The sequence below is a fragment of the Mauremys mutica genome, chromosome 5 (genome assembly GCF_020497125.1).
Source record: "Mauremys mutica isolate MM-2020 ecotype Southern chromosome 5, ASM2049712v1, whole genome shotgun sequence".
NCBI lineage: Eukaryota > Metazoa > Chordata > Testudines > Geoemydidae > Mauremys > Mauremys mutica.
Genome location: NC_059076.1, coordinates 18911462 through 18937287, shown reverse-complemented (window position 1 = coordinate 18937287; position 25826 = coordinate 18911462). Strand labels below are relative to the sequence as shown.

Genomic DNA, 25826 nt, shown 5'->3' with positions numbered 1-25826 from the left:
TTGTTTTCCTGGGTTTTTTAATACCTGTATGTATTTTGTCTCTTCTATTTTGTTGCCTATCTTTTCTTATATGTTTTTCCTATTTCTGTTGCTTTGTTTTACCTGCTAGCATCAGTCTCTCTTTTTTCTCTTCTGTTCCCTCACCTCCTCCCTCTTTTCCTTCTCAGATTTTGTTTTCTCTCTGCTTTCTGTCCCATTTCTCCTTTCCATTTCTGCCGTGTTGCCCTGTGTATCCGGTCCTGCACCACTCTCTCTCATCTTCACTTCTTTCTCCCAACAGGGTCCACAACACATTTTGCAGTCGCTGACTGTTAAGCAGCTGTCAAGGGGCAAGACTCTGAACCGTTGCCCACCCGGGAGAAGAGGGTCAATTTGTTGCCGGATTCAAGCTCCTTTGGAAAGGCCATTGGCTTCTTTTTCAAGTTGTGAAAACAAAATACAGCAGCTTGGGGGGAAGGGTCAAATAATCTGCATGTTTTGGTGCATCCGGCCCTTCCGTGTGCATTGTGAGTGTCTCTCATTTATCTAGGCTACCTATGGAAGTCCCACCCACCTACCTGTTCAACAAGGCCAAAGCAACCTTTCTCCAGCTAAAGGAATCCTCCAAAGCCTCTCCCTAGTTCATGCCCATCCCATGTAAACGTCTAGGCTCCTGCTATGAATCACACTTTTAGGGTTGCAGGGCCCAGCTGTACACTGCCTTTGTGCCTTGACTTTAAATGTTGTGCATGGGTGCCTTGCACAATTAGGTCCTACAAATTACCTTTAAGTGGGGCTTGTGAGAAGGGATAAGAGGGGAGGGTTATGGTGGGGAATAGGGAAGTCGGGAGTTGGCCATGGAAGCACCTTAATGGGAATCTAAAGGTCAGCAGGCAGGAAAAGCTGAAGGTCCAGTTGGGTGATACAGGGGGTCTGAGTCCTTGGACAGGGAACTTTCTTCACTGAACTATTCCAGATCTTACTAAAGGTTCAGACTCAATTCAGCAATAGAGCATAGATTCACGCTGGTTATTACACACACACACTCACTCTTCTCTCCGCCCCTTCTCAGTGTCAAAACAATTCCGGTCCCATCACATCAACCCCCCCAAAAAACATACACCAAATATAATGTCAACAGGAGAGTTATTTTGCAATGGCAATGCAAAGGCTGTTACAATTTTTATAAAGTCTAAAGCTGCTGTTACAGTAATTTGCGTTAATAATGAGTCTATTCAAAAGAAGCTGCTCGGTCAGTGATAGAAGAGCTCAAATTCCATCATTTAAAAGCTTTTCGAAATTTATCAGTTCAGGGATTGAAATGAAGAACATTTTTCCTTTGCAAAAAAAAATGTGGATTTAAAAATAAACCTGAAGTCTTTGGCGAGCGCCTCTATACTGTTTCTGAATTTTCCATAGGCTTCGTAAAACCTCACCTATCTATGTATTTTTTCCATCCCTAATTATGATATGAAATGGAAGTTGTGGAATTTAATATTGTTTCATTTTTAATTTGAATAAATGTTCAAAGGAAAACATCTAGCTCAATTTCAAAGTAAATCTCAGGCTGCCAAGGTTAAAATGAGCTTTGAGATTGCATTATTAATAACGAGCTTGTGAGGGACCAAAGTAATATAACCTATACAGAGTTATTATTTATTATTTCTATCTGGGTAGCACCCAAAGACCCCAAGTAAAGGTCAGGGCCCCATTGTACAAAGAACAGAGAGGCCCTGCCCCAGAAAGTTCACAATCTCCAATGCTGCGCATCTCCAAAACACGAACAAACATTGACTAATTCTCCATCTGCTTCCACCTGGAAACCACTTCATCTCCTAAAGGTTGAATCCTCACATCCACATGTTTCAGAGGTCTAAGTACTCCTGACTAACAGAGTCATCCCGTAGGAACAAAAGCTTTGTCACACCCCACTATAAAATCTCATGCATGCGAATCTGTGTTTTTGACATGTATACATATTTAGAGGCCCCATCTTCAAATTTACGTGCCTAAGTTAGGGCACCCAGTTTTGCAATTAGGCACTCAAAACACCCATTTTAGGCAGCTAAATATTGATTTGAGTGGCCAGATTGGAAATTTGGTGGCCTAATTTAGATGTCCACATTTGAAAATTGGGGTCAAGATTACACACACGTACAGCAGAAGGGGCCTGATCCTGAGAAGTGCTGAGTACCTTCACACCCCATGGAGTTTACAGCGTCTTTCAAGCTCAAGCTTTTAGTTGTCTTGATTTGCATCTAGAACAAATACCTCCGGCCTGGTTCAAAAATACTCCAATACTGACACACTGGATCAGACTTAAAATCCATCAATTCTAGCATCCTGACTCAGATAGGGGCCAGCACCAGCTGCTTCACAGGAAGGTACAAGAAGCCCTGCAGTCGGCAATTATAGGATAACCTGTCCCCAAGGAAAGTATCCTCCTTACCCGCAGTAGTTAGAGGTTGGCTCATGCCTAGGAGGATAAGGATCTACCAAACACTCAGCTTTTTGATGCTTACTATTATCACTCTAGATATCCTTGTTATCCACAGAACTGTCCAATCCTTTTCTGAATCCGGCTACACTCCTGGCCTCAACAATACCATTTTTTGTAATTACAGACATCATAAATCCCTTGTTCCACAGGATAATTGTGGGTTTCGTTTGATCACTTCTGAATTTGCCATTTTCCAGTTTCATCCCAATGTCTCCTTGTTCTTGATTTATGAGAAAGGGTGGATAGAAACACCCCCCATCTACCCTCTCTGTACTGTTCATTATTAAAAACCTGTTTCTGAACCCACCTCTATTTTTGCTAGGCTCTGTTGGGGATAAGCTAATTTGATGGACTAGTGCAGAGACTGGTATAAAAATGTGTCTGAAACAGAGTTCAAAAGAAGACCACAAAACCTCAGTGAGTGACAGACGATCAGATCTGTGATGACAGGGGATCAGTCCTGTACATCTTCTGAACTTCCCAGTTGGTCTTCCCGAAAAGAAAAAAAATATGTAAAATAACCAAGCATCAAAAGTCCTGGTTCTAACAATGGAGGAAGCATAGTGTAATATGTTTGGGAAGGGGCTTCCCCCTTTCCCCCCAGAAAAAAACATGTCACTTAAGACTTCCTAACAAACATTCAGTAGAAAAGACATTCAGCTTTAAATAACAAGGTTTTACTGAACTGGAAAGCAAACAGCAGTTCCTCCTGAAATGAAGTTAAAACCCCTTTTCTTGGGGTGTTTTCCTTGGCATGGGACAGTAATTAAAGACAAGCTGCTATTCTCTGCCACAGGCTGCAGCTGTACCTCAACAAATTCACCTTTCTCCTAAGAAAAATAAATAGAAAAATGGTATACAAGGGCACGTTCTTTCTGGAGGATGGATTAAACTTCATCCTCAAGACAATGGGATTTAATAAATAATGATTGGCTTAACATTAGTGCATTCATACTTAACTTTACAGCTAGTATTGTTTTACCAGGAAGGATGAGGGATTTATGATGTCTGTAATTACAAAAAAGGAAGGAAACCTTCTGGATTAACAGTACACATTAAGGCATTTCATGGGTTTTATTTTCCCAGAGAAAATACAACTGCCTCCCATGTATTCTGATTTGCGATAAAGCTATGTAATGAAATTCATCCCTACAGCACAAAGCCTATTACATCATTTAAATCTGATTGTATTTCATTTAGTCTTATTTGAAAAGCTGTTTTTTTCCATGTACCTTTATATATTTCCTTACAAATATTTGATTATTTAAAAATGCAGCCCAGTAGCTTAGAAAATATAGTTTGCCCTGGCTTTTTGTCCTATCTCTGCCACTAGATTGGCTGTGCTGCCTTGGGCAAGACACACAGGCCTAGGTTTTTAAAAGAGACTAGTGATTTTGGGTGCGCAAACTGAGACTCCTTAAGGGGTCTGATTTCCAGGGGTGGGTGCTCAGCACTTTCTGAAGATGGGCTCCCTTTCAGGTGGCTCGAGCAAACATCCTGGATCACAAGTCCCTTTGAAATAAGACAATCTCGCTCTATTTCAGTTTTTCTGTACATAGACAGGAATACCCGTATGAGCCACTGGCACCTCACAAAGGTAGCAAGAGGTTTAATAAATGGCTGTCAAATGCTTTCGGCTCACCCCATGGAAAAGGTGGTAAGTAAGAGATTTCTCTCTCTCAAGTGGTTGTTAGGCAGAAGCTGAATTTAAAATTGGCTTGACAAACAATGAAGGACACTTCAAGGCATTGGAACTGCACAGATCCTTGAGACCAGTCCTCCTCTCCCCAACCCCACACCACCCTATAGAAAAAAAATGTTGGGGGTGGGGGGAAGGCGGCCATTTCTCTAACTCCCCTATATTCACTACAGTCCAGCACACTCACAAAGGTGCAACTTTAGAGTCTATTGAGTCGTAGACTTTAAGGTCAGAAGGGACCATTATGATCATCTAGTCTGACCTCCTGCACAATGCAGGCCACAGAATCTCACCCACCCACTCCTGTAACAAACCCCTGACCTGTGTCTGAGCTGCTGAAATCCTCAAATCGTGGTTTAAAGACTTCAAGACCGTTAATGGGGAAGGAGCTGGGAACTGGGCAAAACCACCTAAGCGTGCACATTCCTAGGATCTAGGGGGAAAGGAACCAGATACACAGAGGCTAGAACTGTCCTGCCTACGTGTTTGACCCTCTGTGCTGTTGTTCTGGCTCTCCTTTGGCTGAATCCTTCTGCAGCTGCAGAGGTCTCCTTTGCTGATGTAACTAGTGGAGATCATCTTGGCCTCAGTTAAACACAGTTTCTTCCAGCCTGTGATCTTGGCTTTTCCAATACAAAGTCACCTGAGCTTCGTTTAGGTTGAAAGCCCCCCACTTCCCTAGAAAATGTACCTCTCTTTAACATTGCAGCATTTCATTTAAGGTGACTGCCAATATTGCAGGTCTTGGCTTATTTCTAAAGCTTCTACTGGGACCCAGCCTGTCTGTGTGTCATTTCTGAAACTCATTATGCTACAGTGTGTTTATGGATATTACGGTAGCTGGGAAATAAGATTTAACTAGCCTCGCACAAGGACATCTTAGGGATCTTTTCTCCGTATTTCATACCTTTGTTGCTAGTGTTAACGAAGTTAAAACAACATACATGCAGCCTCTTCCATAGCATTTTCAATCCAGTCTGGTTCCCTTGCGATCTGCCAGAGCGATTCATGGAAGACATGCTGATAGTCAAAGGACTCCTCCTACTGGAAAGACATCTACCCTTCAGAGGACAAGGAAAGAATTGCTACAGATTACACTTTGCAGCACAATTCCTTTTTCAATATAGTTGTGTAGGTTTTGCTAAGGGTGTACAAGCCTCCTGCCCCCACAAATTTCTAACCTAGATTATCACTCCCCCGCAGATTTATCACAAAGACGGTTACAAATGAATTGGAGATACAGTGTGGCCCACCCGAGTTGTCAACCATGTGCCTACTCGAGCGTCAAGAATTCTGCCACTTCAGATGAATTGTCACCTAACAGAGGCAGAACATCTGCAGCGCACAGCTCTATCCACCACCTGGGACATAGTTAGGGTGCCCAGACAGCAAGTGTGAAAAATCAGGAGAGCGGATCGGGGGTAATAGGAGCCTATATAAGAAAAAGCCAAAATCGGGACATCTGGTTACCCTAGACATAGTTAGACTGGTCTGATCATCTTGTGTGGGAAGTGTGATCTTAGCTCTGCTTTTCCCAGTGTCCTCCTGGTCGTGGTTGGTTTATTTATCATCAACTCCATAGTTCCTAGCCTGCCAGCATGTGAGATTGGAGAATTGAACTCCCTCGGGCAAGAAGGGAATGCAGAGCACTGGGCACCTTTTTGCAGCTATATCTGTTAACTCCCTGTTATAGTTTTTGCATTTGACTCCGATTTTTCTCACAGGAGGGGTAGGGGCTGGTGCCTGAACTCACACAGTGTGCTGCCTTAGTCTGCCAGAAGGGTTTCAAAAGCTGACCCAAAATAAAAGCTGGTTACTGCAGGCCACAGGCAGCTAGGGGTCAAGCTAACTTCCATGAGTATTCCCCTTGAAATCAATGCCCAACTAACAATAGCTCTGAAGCCAATTGAACGGCTCATGGTAGCACACCCTACGCTCAATTGTAAACAGTTTCTGGATTGACTCTTACGACGGTTATACCAGATATTGGGGTTGCCAAGCCTCCAGGATTGTCCTGGAGTCCCAGGAATTAAAAATTAATATTCAATTAAATATTATGTCATGTGATGAAACCTCCAGGAATACATCCAACCATAATTGGCAACCCTATCCGAAATTCTAAAAAATCATATAATGGTAAATGGATGAACAGTCACATTTTTGGCTGACTTTTTTAGGGGTACGTTGACCGAATATTCAACACCCAGGCAGACCTGAAGAAGAGCTCTGTGTAAGCTGGAAAGCTTGTCTCTTTCACCCACAGAAGTTGGTCCAATAAAAGATATGACCTCACTCACCTTGTCTCTCTAGCCAGCACTCCTGGCTTTCCTCTGCCACCGACAAGAGCACTTCATTCTCTATTGCAAGCAGGGACTTAAAAAAAACACCAACAACAAATCAACTTTCCAGAACAGCCATGTAATTTATAGTTTTAAAATGACCCAGAAGCTGTGAAAACTCTTTCACCACAAAAATCTCAGTATAGCATTTTTGGAGGATGTAGCAGGGCAGTCACCCCGCTCGTGCCCGGAAGGGTTAAAAATGGCCCTGGGGAGGGTTGTAGCTGGGGAAAGGCTGATTGGGGAAGCAGCCTCAGCTGGAGCCACGCTCCAATTAGGGCCCAGCAGGCCCTTATAAAAGGGCTGTGGGCCAGGAGCAAGGACTCTCCCTATAGCTCTTGAGGGAGAAGGGCCTGGCTGCCTGGGAGCTGAGAAAGATACCTAGAGTGGAGCAGGGCTGGGGGAAGGCTAGAGGAGCTGGGGAGCTCCAGCCTGGAAACCCCCCAGGCTGCAGGCCTTGTTAAAGGCCAGAAAGGCTGCTGGGGTTGCAGAGGGGCAGCCCAAGGGTAGGCAGCAGACCCCCCTTGCCGGTGATGAGTGGCACTTACACTGCAGTCTGCCCCAGTGAACGGGGGCTAGATCGAGACTGGCAGTAGCCATAGTCTGAGGCGGGGTGGGGACAGAGGGTAGAGGTAGATCCTTGATGATGCGCTGGAGAGGTTTTAGTTGGGGGCTGTAGGTGATGGCTAGTGGCGTTCTGTTACTTTCTTTGTTGGGCCTGCCTTGTAATAGGTGATTTCTCGGTACCCTTCTAGCTCGGTCAATCTGTTTCTTCACTTCACCAGGTGGGTATTGCAGTTTTAAGAACGCTTGATAGAGATTTTGTAGGTGTTTGTCTCTGTCTGAGGGATCCGAGCAAATGCAGTTGTATCTTAGAGCTTGGCTGTAGGCAATGGATCCTGTGATGTGGTAATGTAGGTAAGTATAGTGGTCAGTAGGTTTCCAGTATAGGATGGTTTTTATGTGACCATCACTTATTAGCACTGTAGTGTCTAGGAAGTGTCTCTCTTGTGTGGACTGGTCCAGGCTGAGGTTGATGGTAGGGTGGAAATAGTTGAAATCTTGGTGAAATTCCTCAAGGGCCTCCTTCCCATGGGTCCAGATGATGAAGATGTCATCAATGTAGCGCAGATAGAGTAGGGGTGTAAGGGGACGAGAGCTGAGGAAGCGTTGTTCTAAGTCTTCCATAAAAATGTTGGCATATTGAGAGGCCATGCGGGTACTCATAGTAGTCCCGCTGACTTGAAGGTATAAATTGTCCCCAAATCTGAAATAGCTGTGGGTGAGGACAAAGTCTCAAAGTCCAGCCACCAGGTTTGCCATGATGGTATCAGGGATGCTATTCCTGATGGCTTGTAGTCCATCTTTGTGTGGAATGTTTGTGTAAAGAGCTTCTACATCCATAGTGGCTAGTATGGTGTTTTCTGGAAGATCATCAAAGGACTGTAGTTTCCTCAGAAAGTTTGCTGTGTCTCGAAGATAGCTGGGAGTGCTGGTAGCGTAGGGCCTGAGGAGAGAGTCTACATAGCCAGACAATCCTGCTGTCAGGGTGCCAATGTCTGAGGTGATGGGGTGTCCACGATTCCCGGGTTTATGGATCTTGGGTAGCAGGTAGAATACCCCTGGTCGGGGCTCTAGGGGTGTGTCAGTGTAGATTTGTTCCTGTGCTTCTTTAGGGAGCTTCTTGAGCAGATGGTGTAGTTTCTTTTGGTTCCCCTTAGTGGGGTCAGAGGGTAATTGCCTGTAGAATGTGGTGTCAGAGAGTTGTCTAGCAGCCTCTCGTTCATATTCAGATGTATTCATGATGACGACAGCACCTCCTTTGTCAGCCTTTTTTATTATGATGTCAGAGTTGTTTCTGAGGCTGTGGATGGCATTGTGTTCTGCACAGCTGAGGTTATGGGGCAAGTGATGCTGCTTTTCCACAATTTCAGCTCATGCACGTCGACGGAAGCACTCTATGTAGAAGTCCAGTCTGTTGTTTTGACTTCAGGAGGAGTCCATGCAGAATCCTTCTTTTTGTAGTGTTAATAGGAGGCTTCCTGTGTGTTAATGTGCTGTTCAGTGGTGCGTTAGAAATATTCCTTGAGTCGGAGACGTCGAAAGTAGGATTCTAGGTCACTGCAGAACTGTATCAAGTTGTGGAGGTGGTGAGGCAGAAGAAAGTAACATAACACCACTAACAGTCACCTACAGCCCCCAATTAAAACCTCTCCAGCGCATCAACAAGGATCTACAACCTATCCTGAAGGACGATCTCTCACTTTTACAGACCTTGGGAAACAGGCCAGTCCTTGCTTACAGACAGCTCCCCAACCTGAAGCAAATACTCACCAGCAACTACACACCACACAATAAAAACATTCACCCAGGAACCAAACCCTGCAACAAACCCCGGTGCCAACTCTGTCCATATATCTATTCAAGGGACACCATTATAGGACCTAACCACATCAGCCACACCATCCGGGGCTCATTCACCTGCACATCTACCAATGTGATATATGCCATCATGTGCCAGCAATGCCCCTTTGCCATGTACATTGGCCAAACTGGACAGTCTCTAAGCAAAAGAATAAATGGACACAAATCTGACATCAGGAATCATAACATTCAAAAACCAGTAGGAGAACACTTCAATCTCTCTGGTCACCCAATAACAGACCTCAAAGTGGCAATTCTTTAACCAAAAAAACTTCAAAAACAGACTCCAACATGAAGCTGCAGAACTGGAATTAATTTGCAAACTAGATACCATCAGACTAGGGCTGAATAAAGACTCGGCGTGGTTGGGTGATTACAAAACCTAAACTTGATTTCCCCAATACTAATTTCTCCCTACTGTTACCCACACCTTCTTGTCAACTGTCTGAAATGGGCCCCTCTCATTACCACTTCAAAAGTTATTTTTTCTCTCTTGGTATCCTGCTGTTAATTGATTTATCTCGTTAGACTGACCTAATACTTGGTAAAGCAACCCCCATCCTTTCATGTATTTATACCTGCTCCTGTATTTTTTACTTCATACATCTGATGAAGTGGGTTCGAGCCCACGAAAGCTTATGCCCAAATAAATTTGTTAGTCTCTAAGGTGCCACAAGGGCTCCTCGTTTTTTCACATGCCCTTGTGTCACTGAAATCAGTGGGAGCTTCGCTACCAATGCGGAATCAGGCCCAAAATCAGTTGTATGCGTAGGTGATGGTAGGAGTGAGGTCTTAGGCAGTAGCCAATTGATCATTTGGATGGTATTTTCATATTCCAGAGTGGGACTTTCAATTCCTTCAGCATTAGCTTAAGCTCCCATTCATTTTGATGGGAGAAGAATTCACCATTAGCTTCAATGGGAGCAGAATTGGACATGCTCAAAGGTTGAACACAGGCATTTGCTCCATTACTCAGATATTATTAGTCTTGGCCAAGATTTTCAAGACTGATTAGTCATTTAGGATGCCCCTGTTTTCTGTGCTCAACTCACATTATCTTAAAGGGTCCCCAATTTCAGCAATCAGGTGTGCAGAACTTTCTGAAATTCACACCCTTTATGATGCCTCAAGTTGGGCAGCCAAAATCCAGCATTCCAAGATCATTGGTCACTTTTCAAAATCTGTCAGAGGGGTAGCCGTGTTAGTCTGGATCTGTAAAAAGCCACAAAGAGTCCTGTGGCACCTTATAGACTAACAGACTTATTGGAGCATGAGCTTTCGTGGGTGAATACCCATTTTGTCAGACGCATGTAATGGAAATTTTCAGAGGCAGGTATAGATATGCAGGCCAGAATCAGTCTGGAGATAACGAGGTGAGTTCAAACAGGGAAGATGAGGCCCTCTTCTAGTAGTTGAGGTGTGAACACCAAGGGAGGAGAAACTGCTTTGAGCCTAACCAGATCAGCTACAACATCACCGGTTCATTCACCTACACATCCACCAATGTTATATACGCCATCATGTGCCAGTCATGCCCCTCTGCCATGTACATCGGCCAAACTGAACAACCCCTACGTAAAAGGATAAATGGACACAAGTCAGATATTAGGAAAGGCAATATACAAAAACCTGTAGAACACTTCAGTCTCCCTGGACACACAATGGCAGATGTAAAGGTAGCCATCCTGCAGCAATAAAACTTCAGGACCAGACTTCAAAGAGAAACTGTTGAACTTCAGTTCATTTGCAAATTTGACACCATCAGCTCAGGATTAAACAAAGACTGTAAATGGCTAGCCAACTGCAAAAGCAGTTTCTCTTCCTTTGGTGTTCACACCTCAACTGCTAGAAGAGGGCCTCATCCTCCCTGATTGAACTAACCTCGTTATCTCCAGACTGATTCTGGCCTGCATATTTATACCTGCCTCTGGAAATTTCCATTACATGCGTCTGACGAAGTGGGTATTCACCCACGAAAGCTTATGCTCCAATACATCTGTTAGTCTATAAGGTGCCACAGGACTCTTTGTGGCTTTTTAAAAATCTGGTTCATCTCTGCTCACTGTAGCTTGATGTGCTACATTCCAGAACTCATTAACCCGGTAGCTCATTAACTTAGTCCTGGGCACAGCCCATAACTAACAGGTTAAATTCTGGCAACACAGAGAAAACTGATTTTATTTCACCAGGGAGATAAAATAATTTTACTGGTCGGCTGAAGATAAGAGTTATCTTTAGAATCAGATCACTTACTGTGAATATTTTGAACTGCATATTTTGCTCTGAGTGTAGTTAACAGGCAGCTGTTGAACAGCGCTAGTGGTAACTGTTCGCAAACTGGAAAATTCAGCTCCTATCTCTGGTATGGAATGGCTAATCTCGCTAGCTTTACTTTTGGGTATGGAATGCATGACATCTGTATTCCACTTTTCTAAGTGCTTTCCTTTCTACGCCAGTATTTTTTATAAAAGCTTTGTCAGCTTAGTCTGAGCCACACAGTTTAGTTTTCTAAAGAGAAACATACCAATTTATATTACTGGATTGGACATGAAGGTCAAGTCACTCACTCCTCCTAAATTTGTGTGTGCTCTTCTTTTTATATTTCCTCCTTATTTGGGCACACTTTCCTGTGTCTATTAATTGCAAATCTGTGGTTTCATGGGCTGTTCCTCCTTGCTTAAAGCTATAGTTAGCTTCGCACAGGATAACTTAAGATGGAGTCATGCACCATTTTGAATGTAGTATATTTATTGAAGTGCACTATTCTTACCATTAGGCACAGTGGGGGCCGTTATTTTTGACACCAGTATTAATAGCAGTCATTCCTTGTCAAAATCGTAAACCTTATCTTATGGGTAACAAGTGCACACATTTTTAACTTCAAAGAGGATCTGTGACTTTAGATGTTGTAACCTGATTCAACTTTTCTGTTTGTTTGTTTTTGTTTGTTTAAACAAATATTTTTTGATGAAATCAAAATTACCAAATCTAGGTTAGCCTGGATAGGCACAGTTAAAAATGGGAGTCTGTTAAAGTTTGGCAGGGAGAGAGAAAGCAAGTGTTATATGTGGAATGGGCTAAAGACCTTTTTGGGGGAAATGCAGCATTTGGAGCAGTGTATTCTTTAGGTTTACAATAGAGGAGGGCCTGGTTCCTCTGCCCTACAACTTTTCGTCTAGGGGAACCTCTTCTCCCCTCTCCCCTCCTTTGCTTTCTTGGGGAACCTGTTCTTGTTCCTCCATCTCTTCCTTCTGGCTGAATCATTTCCACTTTGGTCTTAGCAAATGATATACCCTCTGTTCATAAATCAGCATTTGATAAGTCTTTTGGTTAAGCCATTGGCCTGGGACTCAGGGGATCTGGATTCAATTCCCAGCTCACCACGTGTCCCATGTGACTTTGGGCCAGTGACTCAGAGTGGGTCTACACACAGTTTTTGTACCACGATAATACCACCAATAATAGTTAAAGCAGTGTGGATGCAGTTATTCTGGCATAAATGCCTGGGGATAAACTAGACCGATCTAAGCACCTTTATACCAATAAAACCGTGTCAACACTAGCGGTTGTATCGCTTTGGCTATTATTGGTTTCTAAATGGACACAGTTCCAGTGGTACAAAAACTGTCTGTAGATCAGCCCTTAATCTTGCCTCAACACCATGTCTAAATGGGGAGAATACTACTTCCTTCTTCCACCCTTTATGTGTCCTCTCTATTTAGACTGTAAGCCCTTCAAGGCAGAGATATTCTATGTGCACGTAAAGCACCTTGCACAGCGGGATGCAAATACCAGCTGGGGTCTATTGCAACTCAAGTAATGATAGGAAAAGGTACTTATTAAATTCTGGAATTAGGTCTTGGCATGTGCTTACAAAACAACACCCCTGTTAAAAATTAAAGTATCTTTATTTCATCTTTCTTTGGCTTCCCTAAACCTCATATAGAGACGAATCTGTAATGTGTGGGACATAGGTAGTCATTTAGGGACAGAGAGAGGGTGCTCCCAAACACTTTACTGATCTTTGCCCTTCAGGATACTTGATCCATGTTAAAATGTTTGTAGAATAAACTGATTTAGTGTACTTTTATGGATTTTATTAAGAATAAGCAAGTAAATATAAAACTAAACATACATATCACTGAGCTATGTAAGACTAAAACAAAATTATTAAAATCAAATGACAAAACTGAATCAATAAATCAACAGGTTCAAATTATCCAATAAATCAATACACTGGGTAATTAAATCAAATTATGAGGTTGACACGAGAAGAAACACTTTTGCTATCCTGCAAATGGGAGAATTTAAGGAAGAGCCAGTTTCTATGACCCCAACCAGCATAGTGCTTGGATCTAGTTGGTGAAGGACATGAGTGGCCATAGAACATAAATGTCCCTTCTGATCTTAAGACTTTTGCCAAGTGAGACCACCTAAAGTAAGTGGTAATTCCATCTTGGTCCACCTTAAGAAAGTATAACTGTTAGAATGCATCTCAAAAATTCCACTTTTACACCTCCTCCATAAATTCCGCTGTTTCAGGATATGTTCACACACAATAGCACAGAAATCTTTCTACAGTCTTAGTTACAGCGGCGATGGGGCAATCATACACAGCAGCAGCTTTCAAAAACGACTTTTTAACTTTAGAGAATGTTCTGACTAGTTGGATGAAATGTCGATTTTACTTTTAGGAAACCATGAAAGGTGCCATTTACACAAAGACAGACCGTTTCTCTCTAAGGCCAGAAAGGACCATTCTGATCATCTAGTCTGACCTCCTGTATACCACAGGCCAGAGAACTTCCACAAAATAATTCCTGGAGCAGATCTTTTAGAAAGACATTGAAGCGTAGAGGTATCCCTCCTGTAAAATAAAAGGAAAGAGTTCAAACTTCATTTCTTGGGATCTTTAACTCTTGTGGTGGCTGTTAACTGGTACCAGCTGATGAAAAAGGTCAGAGCTCAGAACACAGAGAAGTCTCAGTAACAAACTGGGTCAGGCAGGCATATAGCTGATGACTCAAGTCTTTCACTTCTTTTTCCTCCAGAGACCTATCCAGGGAAGGGAGAGGCATGTCACTTTCCAATGTTGTCAGTGTCCACTCTGGAGAGAATACTCCCCTTCAACATGATCTTCACTTTCATAGAGGCCATCTTCTGCTTTCTCCACCTCATGGACCACCTTTGTAGCTTCAGGGCTAATCAGGTGATCCAAGTATTCTGGATCAAGTCAATGTGGTCCAGTTCTCTCACAGGGGGTAGTTTTTAGGCCTTATCTCAGTGTGGAGAGTACCAGCATGAATGACCGTTGCCTTGCAAAACTTGGCTGGGTTTGCCACAAACAGATGGCCTTCTAAAAGAGCAAGACAGAATGAATGGGGTCTGCCTTCTGTGTTGAGTAATCGGGTCCAATCTTAGCAAAAACTGGTATTTTATGATCATAACTAATGGCCTAATCAGCACATTCATCAACTCGCATCTTCTTATAACAATTACCCTCAGTGTTCTAAATTAGGTGGCTGATACAGGTAAAATCATACCTTGCCCTAATAACGACCAACCCAAAGACATGTTATTTTTACAATTTTATCAGAATAATTTCATTTACCATCAAACAATTTAAGTATTCACAGACCCAACTATATCAGGCCTTGATCCCAACATTACAACTGACAACAGATATAGTACTACTACGTGGGTTTTGCACCAGGACTATTGAATTCTACGGGGTTGGTTTTGTTTCAGGAAAGGACTTCTCTATGAAGGTCAGCCTTACAGTTTCAGAAGTAGTGGTATAAAATTATCTGGATATTTGTGCTTCATTAATCAGACCATCTTTTAAATGAATGAGAGACTGAAGGAGGGGGAAGGAATAAATCACATGCAATAGATGCTGTAAGACATTCTTCATGATTGTAAATATCTTCTAATTTCACTAAACAGCTAGCTCCCTTCAATTCACAAGCTTAGAGTGTTCCATATTACAGTATCTCATAAAAGTTACTTCTGTATAACATTACTTAGCATAAAAAAAGAGCAAGTTTTGTGGAAACTGAATGCACACAATATGCCCTTTGTCTGAGTGAACTATTCTCAATAGGAAACCATTTCATACTCTACAGCACTGGTAAAAAATGAAAAATCACTGACAGCTCCTTCAAGATGTACGCACACCCTACACAGAGATAGCAGGCACAAATTCGATTCTCATCTAGAGGATTGCATGTTCCCAGGGTTATCTATGAAACTGCTGCTCTGTCGTGTGAATACAGTTGTCTCTGCCTTCATCAATGAACTCCCAAATTCAAAATGCAGCTGAACTACACAACTTGGAAAGGCCCATTTTCCTGTTCCTCTTTGTCCCCGAAGGCCACTCTGATCCACTGCCCATTTCTCTTTTGCCACCCCACTCCGTCTCTGCATAAACAGAGCTTGCCTCAGTACTGGTGCCACAGGCAAAACATTGTGCCGCCTACCTTCCTTTGCTGTAATAATCAGGACTCACCAGATGATGCTTCTACAGAAAGTCTTACAAATTCTGTTTTCCTAACTGCAGACAGTTGTATCTTTGAGACATGCTTATTGTTAGTGGTGATACAGTTTTATATAACTTAGGAATGAAGTCATATGTCCTGAAAAATACAGAACAGCAGCCCATTTGCTTAACACCACAGGTTGCTGTGAACACATTAACTCAGTGCTCTGATCTGCACACTGGCTTCCCATTGAATACAGAGGATAGTTCAAGATAGTCAAATCACTTCAAGGGACTGACCCTAACTGCCCAAGGAATTACCTCTCCTTCTGTGACCATGATCTTCCATGGGAGTAGAACAATGGAACTGCTGACCAATAGGGAGACATCGGTGAGTACAGGGGACAGAACTCTCTCATCACCGGAACAGATCCTAGACTAGGGACTCAATCCTGCTAAAGATAAGAACTGACCTACATCACCACTTCCAGAATTAAACGCAAACCCCATTTCTTCAGTTTAGGATAGCAACTGAGACAAATTGCAGTGGTGAGTTTTGTTATGCACACACATAAGATCACCAACTCCTTAACACAGATCACCAGGCAGCCTTCCAGTGGTAGTTATTTTGGGTCACTTTTGTCCTGCATTTGAACTTGTAGATTAGAGGCAAAAGCTCCATAGTCCATTGTCACCAGAGGCATCCAGTGTTCCTGGCAGGAGTCTCTATTACAGGAGAGTTGAACGTAGTAATTTTTGCTCAGTATACAAAATATTTCTGGAAATTAGTTAGATTGCCTTTTTTGTTGTTGCTTTTAGAGTCCATATGGACTCGTGATAAGACACTGGGCTGTGAATCAAGAGACCAACATTTAATTTAAGCTCTGTCACTGATTTTTGTGACACCCTGGGCACATCACTTCACTTCCCTATTCCTATCTTTCCCCTTCCACCTTTCATCGGTCTCGTCCATTCAGACTTCTGAGCAGGGACTGTCATATACTGTGTTTGTACATTAGGGCTTCAATTTCAGTGGGAGGATCTAGATGCTACTGTGGTACAGATTATTTAGTGAAGCTAGACATAAAAATATCCTGGGCATTCTTAGAACAAGTTTCATTTTGGTATTACTAAAAAGTTACTATAAAATTCTCATCAATACTTACTCCTTTCCTGGGCCTCAGTTTGAGATTAACCATATTGCACTCCGAATACATTCTACTTAACGTTTAATGTTGCCTCCCGCTCTTGAGGTTGCTAGGATACTGGCATCAGTCTATACAAGAATTCAGTGGACACAACATCCCAGTGGTCAGAGAGCATCCAGTAGGTAACAGAGATATAACTGAATCAAATCACAGGAAAAGGTGAACAATTCTATGTATGAATTTTCACCCTCTTCCGTGCATTGGTTGTTGCCAAAAGCAGTGGCTCATAGGTTAATATGCCAGAGCTTCCCAATTGCTATAAGAAATACCTTACAACTTATTCTAACTTCTGCTAAAAATGAGGAAAAAATGGCAAACATTTTTATCTATGATATTTACAGATTGTTTTAATTAATATCTACATTTCCACTACTTTAAACTAGAATACAGACATTTCTATAAGCATAGGTGATACAGCGGATTAGCCTGTCAACTCTCTGGAATTTGGTCCAACTCCTAATGTAGTCAATGTTTAAAGTAAGTTGGTTGTTTCATCCTAGTAGATGAGAGTCTCCATCTTCAAACACATCACATAATTGGACACACTATTTTTGACAACAATGTCAGCCACTCACTTTCATGAACATCAAATTAACCTAGGTTTTAATATTCATATCTTGGTAAAATTTTTGGTAGCAAAAAAGATTACTTGAGGAAAAAAGTATTGTGCAGTAAAGTCTCACTGGATTTTATCTTCAATCCAAGACAGTATCTGTTCACCTACTGCCTGATTACAGAGTCAATGAAAGGACTTGAGGATTTGAGGGGTTAATGGATCAGGTGGCAAGGTCCATCTGGACCAGCATCCTGTCTCTGACAGTAGTTAGATACTTCAGAGGAAGGATGAGGGATTATCTGCCTCCCACATTAGGCCTCATTCTGATCACTAATATTGAGAGATTGTCTTAGACCCTGGACCACGACGTTTAATATACCTTCCAAGATTTTTGTCATTGATAACTCTAGATTTTGGGATATCCAATAAATATCCAGTTTCCGTTTGAATCATGTCAAGTTCTTGGCCTCAATTTTCTTGATCTGTGCCTTGATGACTTGAGAAAACACATCATGACAAATTAAATTGTACTGTTCTGCACAGAAGATGAATGCCACCTACTGGTTATGATTCAGTGAGTTGATAATGCTTTGGTAGAGAGGCTTTTGTTTGTTTCTACAGACAGTAAAGTGCAGTAAAATTATTTTTGGACAACTAGTTAAAATTTCATGAGTTCTTATGGTACAGTCTCAAAGCTTTTACTCAAAAAAGTACGTTGGTGAGAAAAAAGGGACATGTAATTATAGTCCACATGTACCATATTAATCACATCAAATCTGAGGTAAATATAATGGTCAATTTTGAATTACAATGATTAATACTAAATGCTAGTTGGTGCCAAAAGCTTTCAATGTTATTGATTCAACTAATTGCATAAACCTAAAGCTGGTCAAAAAAGTTAAACACTAGTTTAGCAAAAAAAGTTGTTGGCGGTTTAAAGGGTTTGAAACCAGACCCACTTTTTGAGTTTTTGTAATCAATCAAAAAATATCTATTTTTCATTTACTTATAGCAGACCAATTTTTTTTTTTACATATTTTTCATATAAAAAAAGCCATCTCTCAATTTAAAAACCTTTCAGCCAACTCTAATAATCATTTCTGATGGCCAAGAACTGAAGGGTCATGCAGGTAAAGCATGCAGAAGAGACAGGAAAGTCACTGAGTTTCCTTTACACTGTTCTGTCAGGGGCCTCTGGGTCGTCAGATGCACAACTGTCCTGAAGTACTCAGATAAATTCTACAAACCGAAGTGCACATATGCAGGTCTGGCCCATCACTATGCCCATAGCAATACAGCTCCCAGATACTACTCATTCCTTACTCATACATGTCCTACAACCCTAGGGCTGTTACAGAGTCTGTATGGGAAATCTATGTAAGAATGCTATTGTCATTCTTATGCAAGGAAATCCCTGCAAGCAAACAGATGACCTCACGCTCCACCAGATGCTGCACTGTGCCCAGCCCCCAGGGCAAGGGGGGACTTCTATAGTGTCAGATGGAAGGCAGGGGATAAGGCTTCTCAGGGTATGTCTACACTGCAATTAGACACCTGCGGCTGGCCCATGCCAGTTATACAGCCCCTTGGTCTGAGTTAACTCAGTGTAGATGTTCAGGCTCAGGCTACAGCTCTGGTACCCTGCCACCTCGCAGGGTCCTAGAACCCAAGCTCCAGTCGTTAACTGTTTTAGAACTGAAAAAACAAGATATTTATGTATATCCATGTGATCTCTCTCTCCTCCTTTAACAGAATGCCTTCATCTTAACAAAAGATAAGGATTTCTTATCCCAGGGGCTATCCCTCACTCAAAGGCCCATGTACCACAGAACTGCAAAGAAAAGCTTACACCTCCTTGGCAATCCCCCCTGCCCCGGTAACATCATGTGCAGGGCAGAATGACATTTCCAGCAAATTCCAGGAGTAACACCAACTGATTGCAGTGGAGTTATTCATTTTTATACTGGTGTTACGGAGAGTGGAATTTGACCCATTTCTGTCTAGTAAACCTACATCTATCTCCAACAAAATGAACTAGTGCAACTAGCGTGCATTAAAGCATACACAGGACCCAATCCTGCAAAGTGCCAAGTACTCTATTCCCATTGGTTTCAACCGGAATGGAGCACACTCAGCACCTCGAAGGATTGGGCCCATCATTCCCATTAGTAGTAACGGAGAATTAAACATGCATAATTAAGAGACTATTGCCTTGGAAGGTTATACAATAATGATGGGAATTTATAATAAAGTTTTGGTTAAATCACGATACAATGTGTAACAAACATAACTTGATGAAAGCTTTCACCTGCACATGGGAGAAATGTCCAGTGTCTCAAAGTCTAAAGATACCTTTGGTGCTGCAGAAATTAAAAACGAAATCTCAAACATGGCATTTATTAACTTTAAAAAAAAAAAAAAAAAAGAAAAAGATCTGGGCTACACCATCAATTTCTGAGAGGAATCAAACAAATTAATAGGAAAACATTTTTAAATACTCCTGGGGATTCTTGAACATAAAATGCTAAGAGAATTTGCAATATAATACACTGGCAGGCTATCTTGGAGCTTCTGTTTCTTTAACATCTTCTTTGTCCACTTCCTCTGCTCGAGGGAGAAAACGCTCAAGATTTAGTTGTAAACCTTCACTGGTTGAACTTCGAATAATCAAGCGCTGGACAAATGGGCCTGAAAAAACAAAAAAAACCAGAAAATAGCTTCTGAATTATTCTAGCAGAATTTTTTATACCTGCAGGCTGACTTACCTGATCATGATGTACGCCATAACCACCCCTACCTCCCACCAGTTGTTTAAAGACAAGCAGCACCACCGAGCCATATGGGATTAAAGGATGTCTTGGGACACAACCTGATTTCCACTTTATTTCTCAACCACAATGTTGTCAGTTACACCAGTTTACACCGGTGCTGAAGAAAATTAGGTTGGTTTGGCATGATTTGTTCTTGACAAATCCCTGTAGGCTATTTTATCATCCTATTATCCCATAGGTGCTTACAAATTTGTAGTTTAATAATTTATTCCAGTATCTTTCCAAGTACTGAAGTTAGGCTGAGTGGTCTATAATTCTCTAGGTCCTCTATGTTATCTTTTTTAAAGATAGGTACCACATTTGCCTTTCTCCAGTCCTCTGGGACCTCATCCTTCCTCTGAGTTCTCAAAGATAATCACTAATGGTTCCAAAATTTCTTTAGCTAGTTGTTTATGGATCCTAGGGTGAATTTACTCAGATCCTGGTTTAGATACACATAATTTTTCGAAATAGTCTTTAACCTATCCATTCCCTATTCTTGCCTCCCTCCTTGTTAATACTGTGTTAAGCATCTAGTCACTATTAATTTTTGTTTTTTGTTTTAAGAGAAGACTGAAGCAAGACAGGCATCAAACACCTCAGCCTTTTTGATGTTGTCCACTGGTGACTCTCCTTCCCTTGTAAATAGTGGACTTACATTTCCTTTCATCTTTCTCTTGCTCCTAATGCATTTATGGAATCTCTTCTTATTGCCATTTATGTCGCTTACTAAGAGTAACTCATTTTGTGCCTTAGCTTTTCTGATTTTGTCCCTACATGCTTGGGCTATTTTTAATACTGATCCTTAGCTGTGTCCATGATTCCACTTTTTAGTAGTAATCCTTTTTGATTTTCAGGTAACTTAAAACACTCCTACTGGAGCCATCTTACTATTCTTCCTATATTTCTTTGCATTAAGATAGTTTGTTGTGCCTTAAATATTTACTCTGAGAAACTACCAACTCTCCTGAACTTCTTTTTCCCCTTACATTTTCTTCCCAGGGGACCTTACATACTAATTCTCTGAGTATGTTATAGATGTGTGTGTATTTACGAGAAAAGTACTGCAGTTTTTTAAATTTTACAGATTCATTAAAAATCAATATGGTTATGGTTCAGTTATTCTGACTGGAGCAGTACCACTGGTATATAACGTAGATGTTTTAGCAGCCTATAAACATCTTGTTCTTGCAACCAAACATGTAATCCTAGGGTAAAATTTTCAAAAGTGACTTATGTTCCTAAATACATCACTTAGGGGGCTTTGAAAATTGTACAGTAACGTACAAAATTTTCCCTGATCATAAAAGCTCATTTCAAACTGAGGATTTATCTCCATTCATTAAAAATACTCCCTTTAACCAGGCAGAGAGGCTCCATCTATTTTCCAGGATGATGAGAACTAACTCAAGTGGGCAGAGTGGAGGAACAGGGCAGAGCTCTAGACTAAAAGCTCAGTCAGACTGAGGAAACGTGTTACACCTCCAAAGAGATATGCATCTCACAGAGCTCTTCTTCACATTCGAGCAGAAGGAAATAAAGAGCAGCACTCCTGCAATCAACCTCCATGGTGTATTGTCCATATTTCCGCTCAGAAGAAATATGGTCCAGGTCAGCACTACCACACACAGACTTCACCTGACAGCAAGAGAGGATGGTAGAGCATCTGGTGAGCACAGCCACACACCTGAGAGGGGAAGAGGGGTAGAGAGGGAAGTCTGACCCTACCTGGAGGCCCCTTCAAAAGCACAAAAGGAATGAGGTTCAACAGTAATGGAGAGCTTGGTGAGGGGCTGGGAAGCCCCACCCCTGTGAAAAGGAGAGAGATCAGGCTTCTGTTTGGGTTATACAGGTTCTTAGGCTTCCCTCATCACCATAATGAGAGCATCCTCCAGTGGTACATTAAGTGATGTGACCAACGTTTGTCACGTGCAGTTCACTCTCCCTCATATCCTCTCCCACGGGGAAGTGCATGCTATGGAGTGTTTTTCATTGTGTTTTTAAATAAGTTATAAGTACAGTGTGCTCTGTGTTTATATTAGCTACAGCAAGGTCGAACAAGTGCGCCTTGCACCTGAAGAAGAAGGTGGTGGTTCTAAATTCCTATTTAGGGTAAGAGGGGAATGAGAAGGAAAAGCCAAGATGGATTCAGGAAAGGGGGCTTAGTGGTCCATTTGATGCAGGAGGTCAGGGATCAGGGAGGGAAATATCAAAAGGGGAAATGACAACATTTGATAGCACCAAATGTATGGCTGGTGCTAAAAAATGCAAGCAATAGAATAAAGCATTGAAAATGAACTAAATACGGAGTTTAAATGGAATACTGCATTGAAATATAAATAAGGCAAATGTAATAAATGCAAACTTCAAGTGTGCTACAAACACAATATTGCTCTAGTCCCAAAGTAATCACAACTTTGATTAAATATTCATCTTTGTTATCATTATTCCTTTGTAGCTCTGTTTGTGACGACTTAATCTTTTTCCCCAATGCTAAGTGCAGCTCAACGTTAATATACAACATCACTGACTGCTGGGAAGCTGGCGTTTATTTGAATTGTTATTAGGTATGTCAGGCAAGAAAAACTGTATAGAAAAAATAATCCTAGATTTCATATTTTTGTCTCCAGGGATATGAAACACAGCAGAATTAATTTTCCCTATCTGCAGATCTACAGAAACTCATAAATTAGTCATTTATATTCTAAACATTCATTAATGGAAAAACACCAACAACTTCCCCATTCCAGCTGGACTCCTGCTATTGAATGGAGAATGAGCCTTTCCACAAAAGGAACCAAAGAAAAGTCAAATCCATTAGGTTGTCTTTGGGGGAAGTATGAATAAAATAATTTGTATGTTGCAACATATGAATCTGCATGCTTAATTTAGTGAATATTTTTAATTTTTCATAAGGAGAGCTAAACGCTAAGCATGCATGTTCAGTGACATGGTTATGTGCACATATGGTAAAGAAAACATCCTATAACTTTTGGTTGTTATACATTGTGCATAGCGGGGTTTGAGAGGAATGGAAAATAGGAGACTAGCAGCAACTACTTAGAATGGTAGATTTTGTACATCACCTTTCAGTTGTTACCTAGGTTAAAGTTTGACTTTTTGGAAGCTGAAATAAATTTACCCTCTTGTGGCAACCACCACACACTAAAATCGCAAGAATTAGTCACTGAAGAGGAAAACTGACTCTTCCTCAACACTGAGCCACTCCAGCAGCTTATGTCCACTTTATTAGATTGATGTAGTTATCAAAACACTTTGGAAAGTCAGGATACTCGACTTCTATTGTTTCTGCTGATTGGATCACACGAAGGATTAGTAATCAGCCACATATTTTCTAAAACATTGAACCCTTTAAAAAAGTTTATTTTCTATAGGAAAGAAATAAAATCCTGCCAGGAATTTCAAGCACCACAGATCACATCCAACAACAGTGAGAGGAGAGCACAAGTGCTGTGTGGTACGGGGAGCAACTGCTCCAAAAAGTCGTGTGGGAAGAATCACTGTGATTGTGTGAAGCAACATAAATGTTAAAAATAAAGACAAGGCAATATTTAACATTATAAAGCAGTGTACTGGATATTCTATTTAAAACATCAGGCGGTTTCTTCTAAAACTATTATGTTTATTAACCACTCCTGTTCCTCCAATCATGCAGAAGACGTTTACTGTGAGTTTAATTTATGATAAAGTCAACAATGAAAAGAGCATGCTGCAGGATCCACATTGTTCAGATTATAAATTAAAAACACTGAACAGAGCCAATACTCCTCTGAAGCCTGTAGGAAACAGGCGGACTGGATTCTTATTCACAAGTGACCTCATCCTATTGCGTAGAAAGTTAACAGAAAAGAAACTGACAAATTTGTAATATCAACAGCAAAAATATGGCTGGTGACAGTTCTCTGCACTAAGTAGTGGCTGACGTGTGACCCCAGATCCTCTGGTGAAGTGCAGCCACACTGGGTAGAACCACCGATAAACACTGGCACTGGAATCCATACATCCAACCCCCATAAAGGCTCACAACAATGCGAGAGGCATCCACCAGTGGTGTAGAATTGATGCAGAGGCTTGGAAAGAATTTTCTGCTTGCTCATTCTTTTCTAAACTTCTAGCTTGGCAACCCCCTCGTCCTGACCAAATTCCATTAAGTCCTATGTAACAGTCTTCCCTGCAAGCTCAGTTGGCTTCGGTAATTTTGCTTATTTTCTGACCTATGCTGTCCTTACTGCATAGCAATGCTAAACTCCTGATTTGGCAAAGCACACTAATATAATCTGTTCCCAAAAATCGGTTTCTGTAAAATCGGAATAATCCCATAGCGTAGACATACCCTAATAGTGCTTCTGTAGTCAAGGGGACCACTCATATGCTTAAAGTTAGGCATAAAGTTTAAGTAACAAGCAGGATCAAGGCAGAAAAGCTGCCTCCATCCTAAAGGCAGATGACGTGATGTGTGTTTGTGGCATGTTTGGCAGTAGTCAGCGCTTTCTTATTACTTCATTTATGTAATTTGCTTTAACTTCAATTAAGAGCCTAAAGTAAAAGCTACTTACCATAGCTCAATGGCCTGTACGTACAGACATCCTTAATAATTGCATCCAGATTGGCAATTATCTGTTCATTAGGCATATCCAGCTGAAAGAGGTTAATGCAAAATTAATTATACAGAAGCAAGTGCTGATGATTAATAAAATTAAAAGTGGTTGGGTAAATATTTAATTGGTGTTTTGGGTATCTGAATTTAAAAAAAGTTCCTTCAGTTTAAGATGTCAACAATTACAAATTCCACTAGTGACATTAGCAAGAAGATACCCCGCTGTGAAGAAAATCATTTAAGTAAACCACTAACTTAGCGGCATGTACATCACCACAGTCACATGTACACATCCATGTTCTCAGATGGTAAACCAGGATGCTCAAGATTAAACAGGCACAATCGCTTTGGTGAAAAATGTAAAACCATTTTCAAACCTCTTTCATTGAGCAATGTGTGGATGACTTCAGATCTATTTTCTAAAGCAATACTTTTAATATAAATTTATTGGCGTTAGAGATGTCTGCTAATGAACAATCCTGCATTGGCAGGTAGATGACTTCACAGCGTACTTTCTAGCGTTTTCCCCCCTTCTAGTTTTACATGCCCTATGAGATAGGGTTTCCACCACCTCACTCTGGAGATTATTCCACAATTTAGTCTCTCTCACTCAGCTGATGTGAAGCCCAAATAGTTCCTTCCTCATTTTTATGCCAACACTTGTAGGTTCTAGCCATAACCGTTCACCCTGATTTTTGTCCACTGGTGGCATTTCCACCCTTCAAGCAGTTGTAGATTTATATCTCCATTTGCGATTGCGAAAGCCCTCATTCAGCAAAGCACTTAAGCATGTATGTAAAATTTCAGGCACCCGAGTAGCCCCAACGTCAAAGGGACTACATACATTCTTAAACGCTTTGTTGTTTCAAGGCCTTAGCTAAATATAAATGTAGCTCTTTTAATCTTTCCTCAAATCAATCCCAACCAAACCCCTAATTATCGGTGTTCTTGTCTGAGTTCCCTCTAACTTGTCTATATCTTGTTATTAATGAGACATCCCACACCGAACACATTATTACAGATGTAGTTACATCAAAGCCAGAGAGAGAGAGAGAGAGAGAGACATGAAGACTATTACCTCTGGCTCTGGGATGCCTCAATACATGCCATTTAAAATTGCATTCACATTGTTGTTACAATAATGCCTTGCAGTCTCATGTTTAATTTGCTGTCCACTATCACCAACAGGTTTCACTCAGCATTACTGTTTCCCAG

The 25826-nt window shown here is 41.3% G+C and overlaps 1 protein-coding gene across 2 annotated transcripts in view; it reads right to left on the bottom strand.

Moving 5' to 3' along the window:
- Nucleotides 1-19597: 19597 nt before the first annotated feature.
- MRPL1 (mitochondrial ribosomal protein L1) overlaps nt 19598-25826 on the bottom strand; it is a 37786-nt gene continuing 31557 nt past the window's right edge. The window contains exons 8-9 of one of the 2 annotated variants that reach the window (XM_045018834.1): nt 24571-24652; nt 19598-19871 (exon numbers count right to left, since the gene is read on the bottom strand). In XM_045018834.1, coding sequence (XP_044874769.1) covers nt 19741-19871; nt 24571-24652 — 213 coding nt within the window. In that variant the 3' untranslated portion in view covers nt 19598-19740. The remainder of the gene's footprint in view (nt 19872-24570; nt 24653-25826) is intronic. The other variant, XM_045018835.1, reaches the window with a different exon arrangement.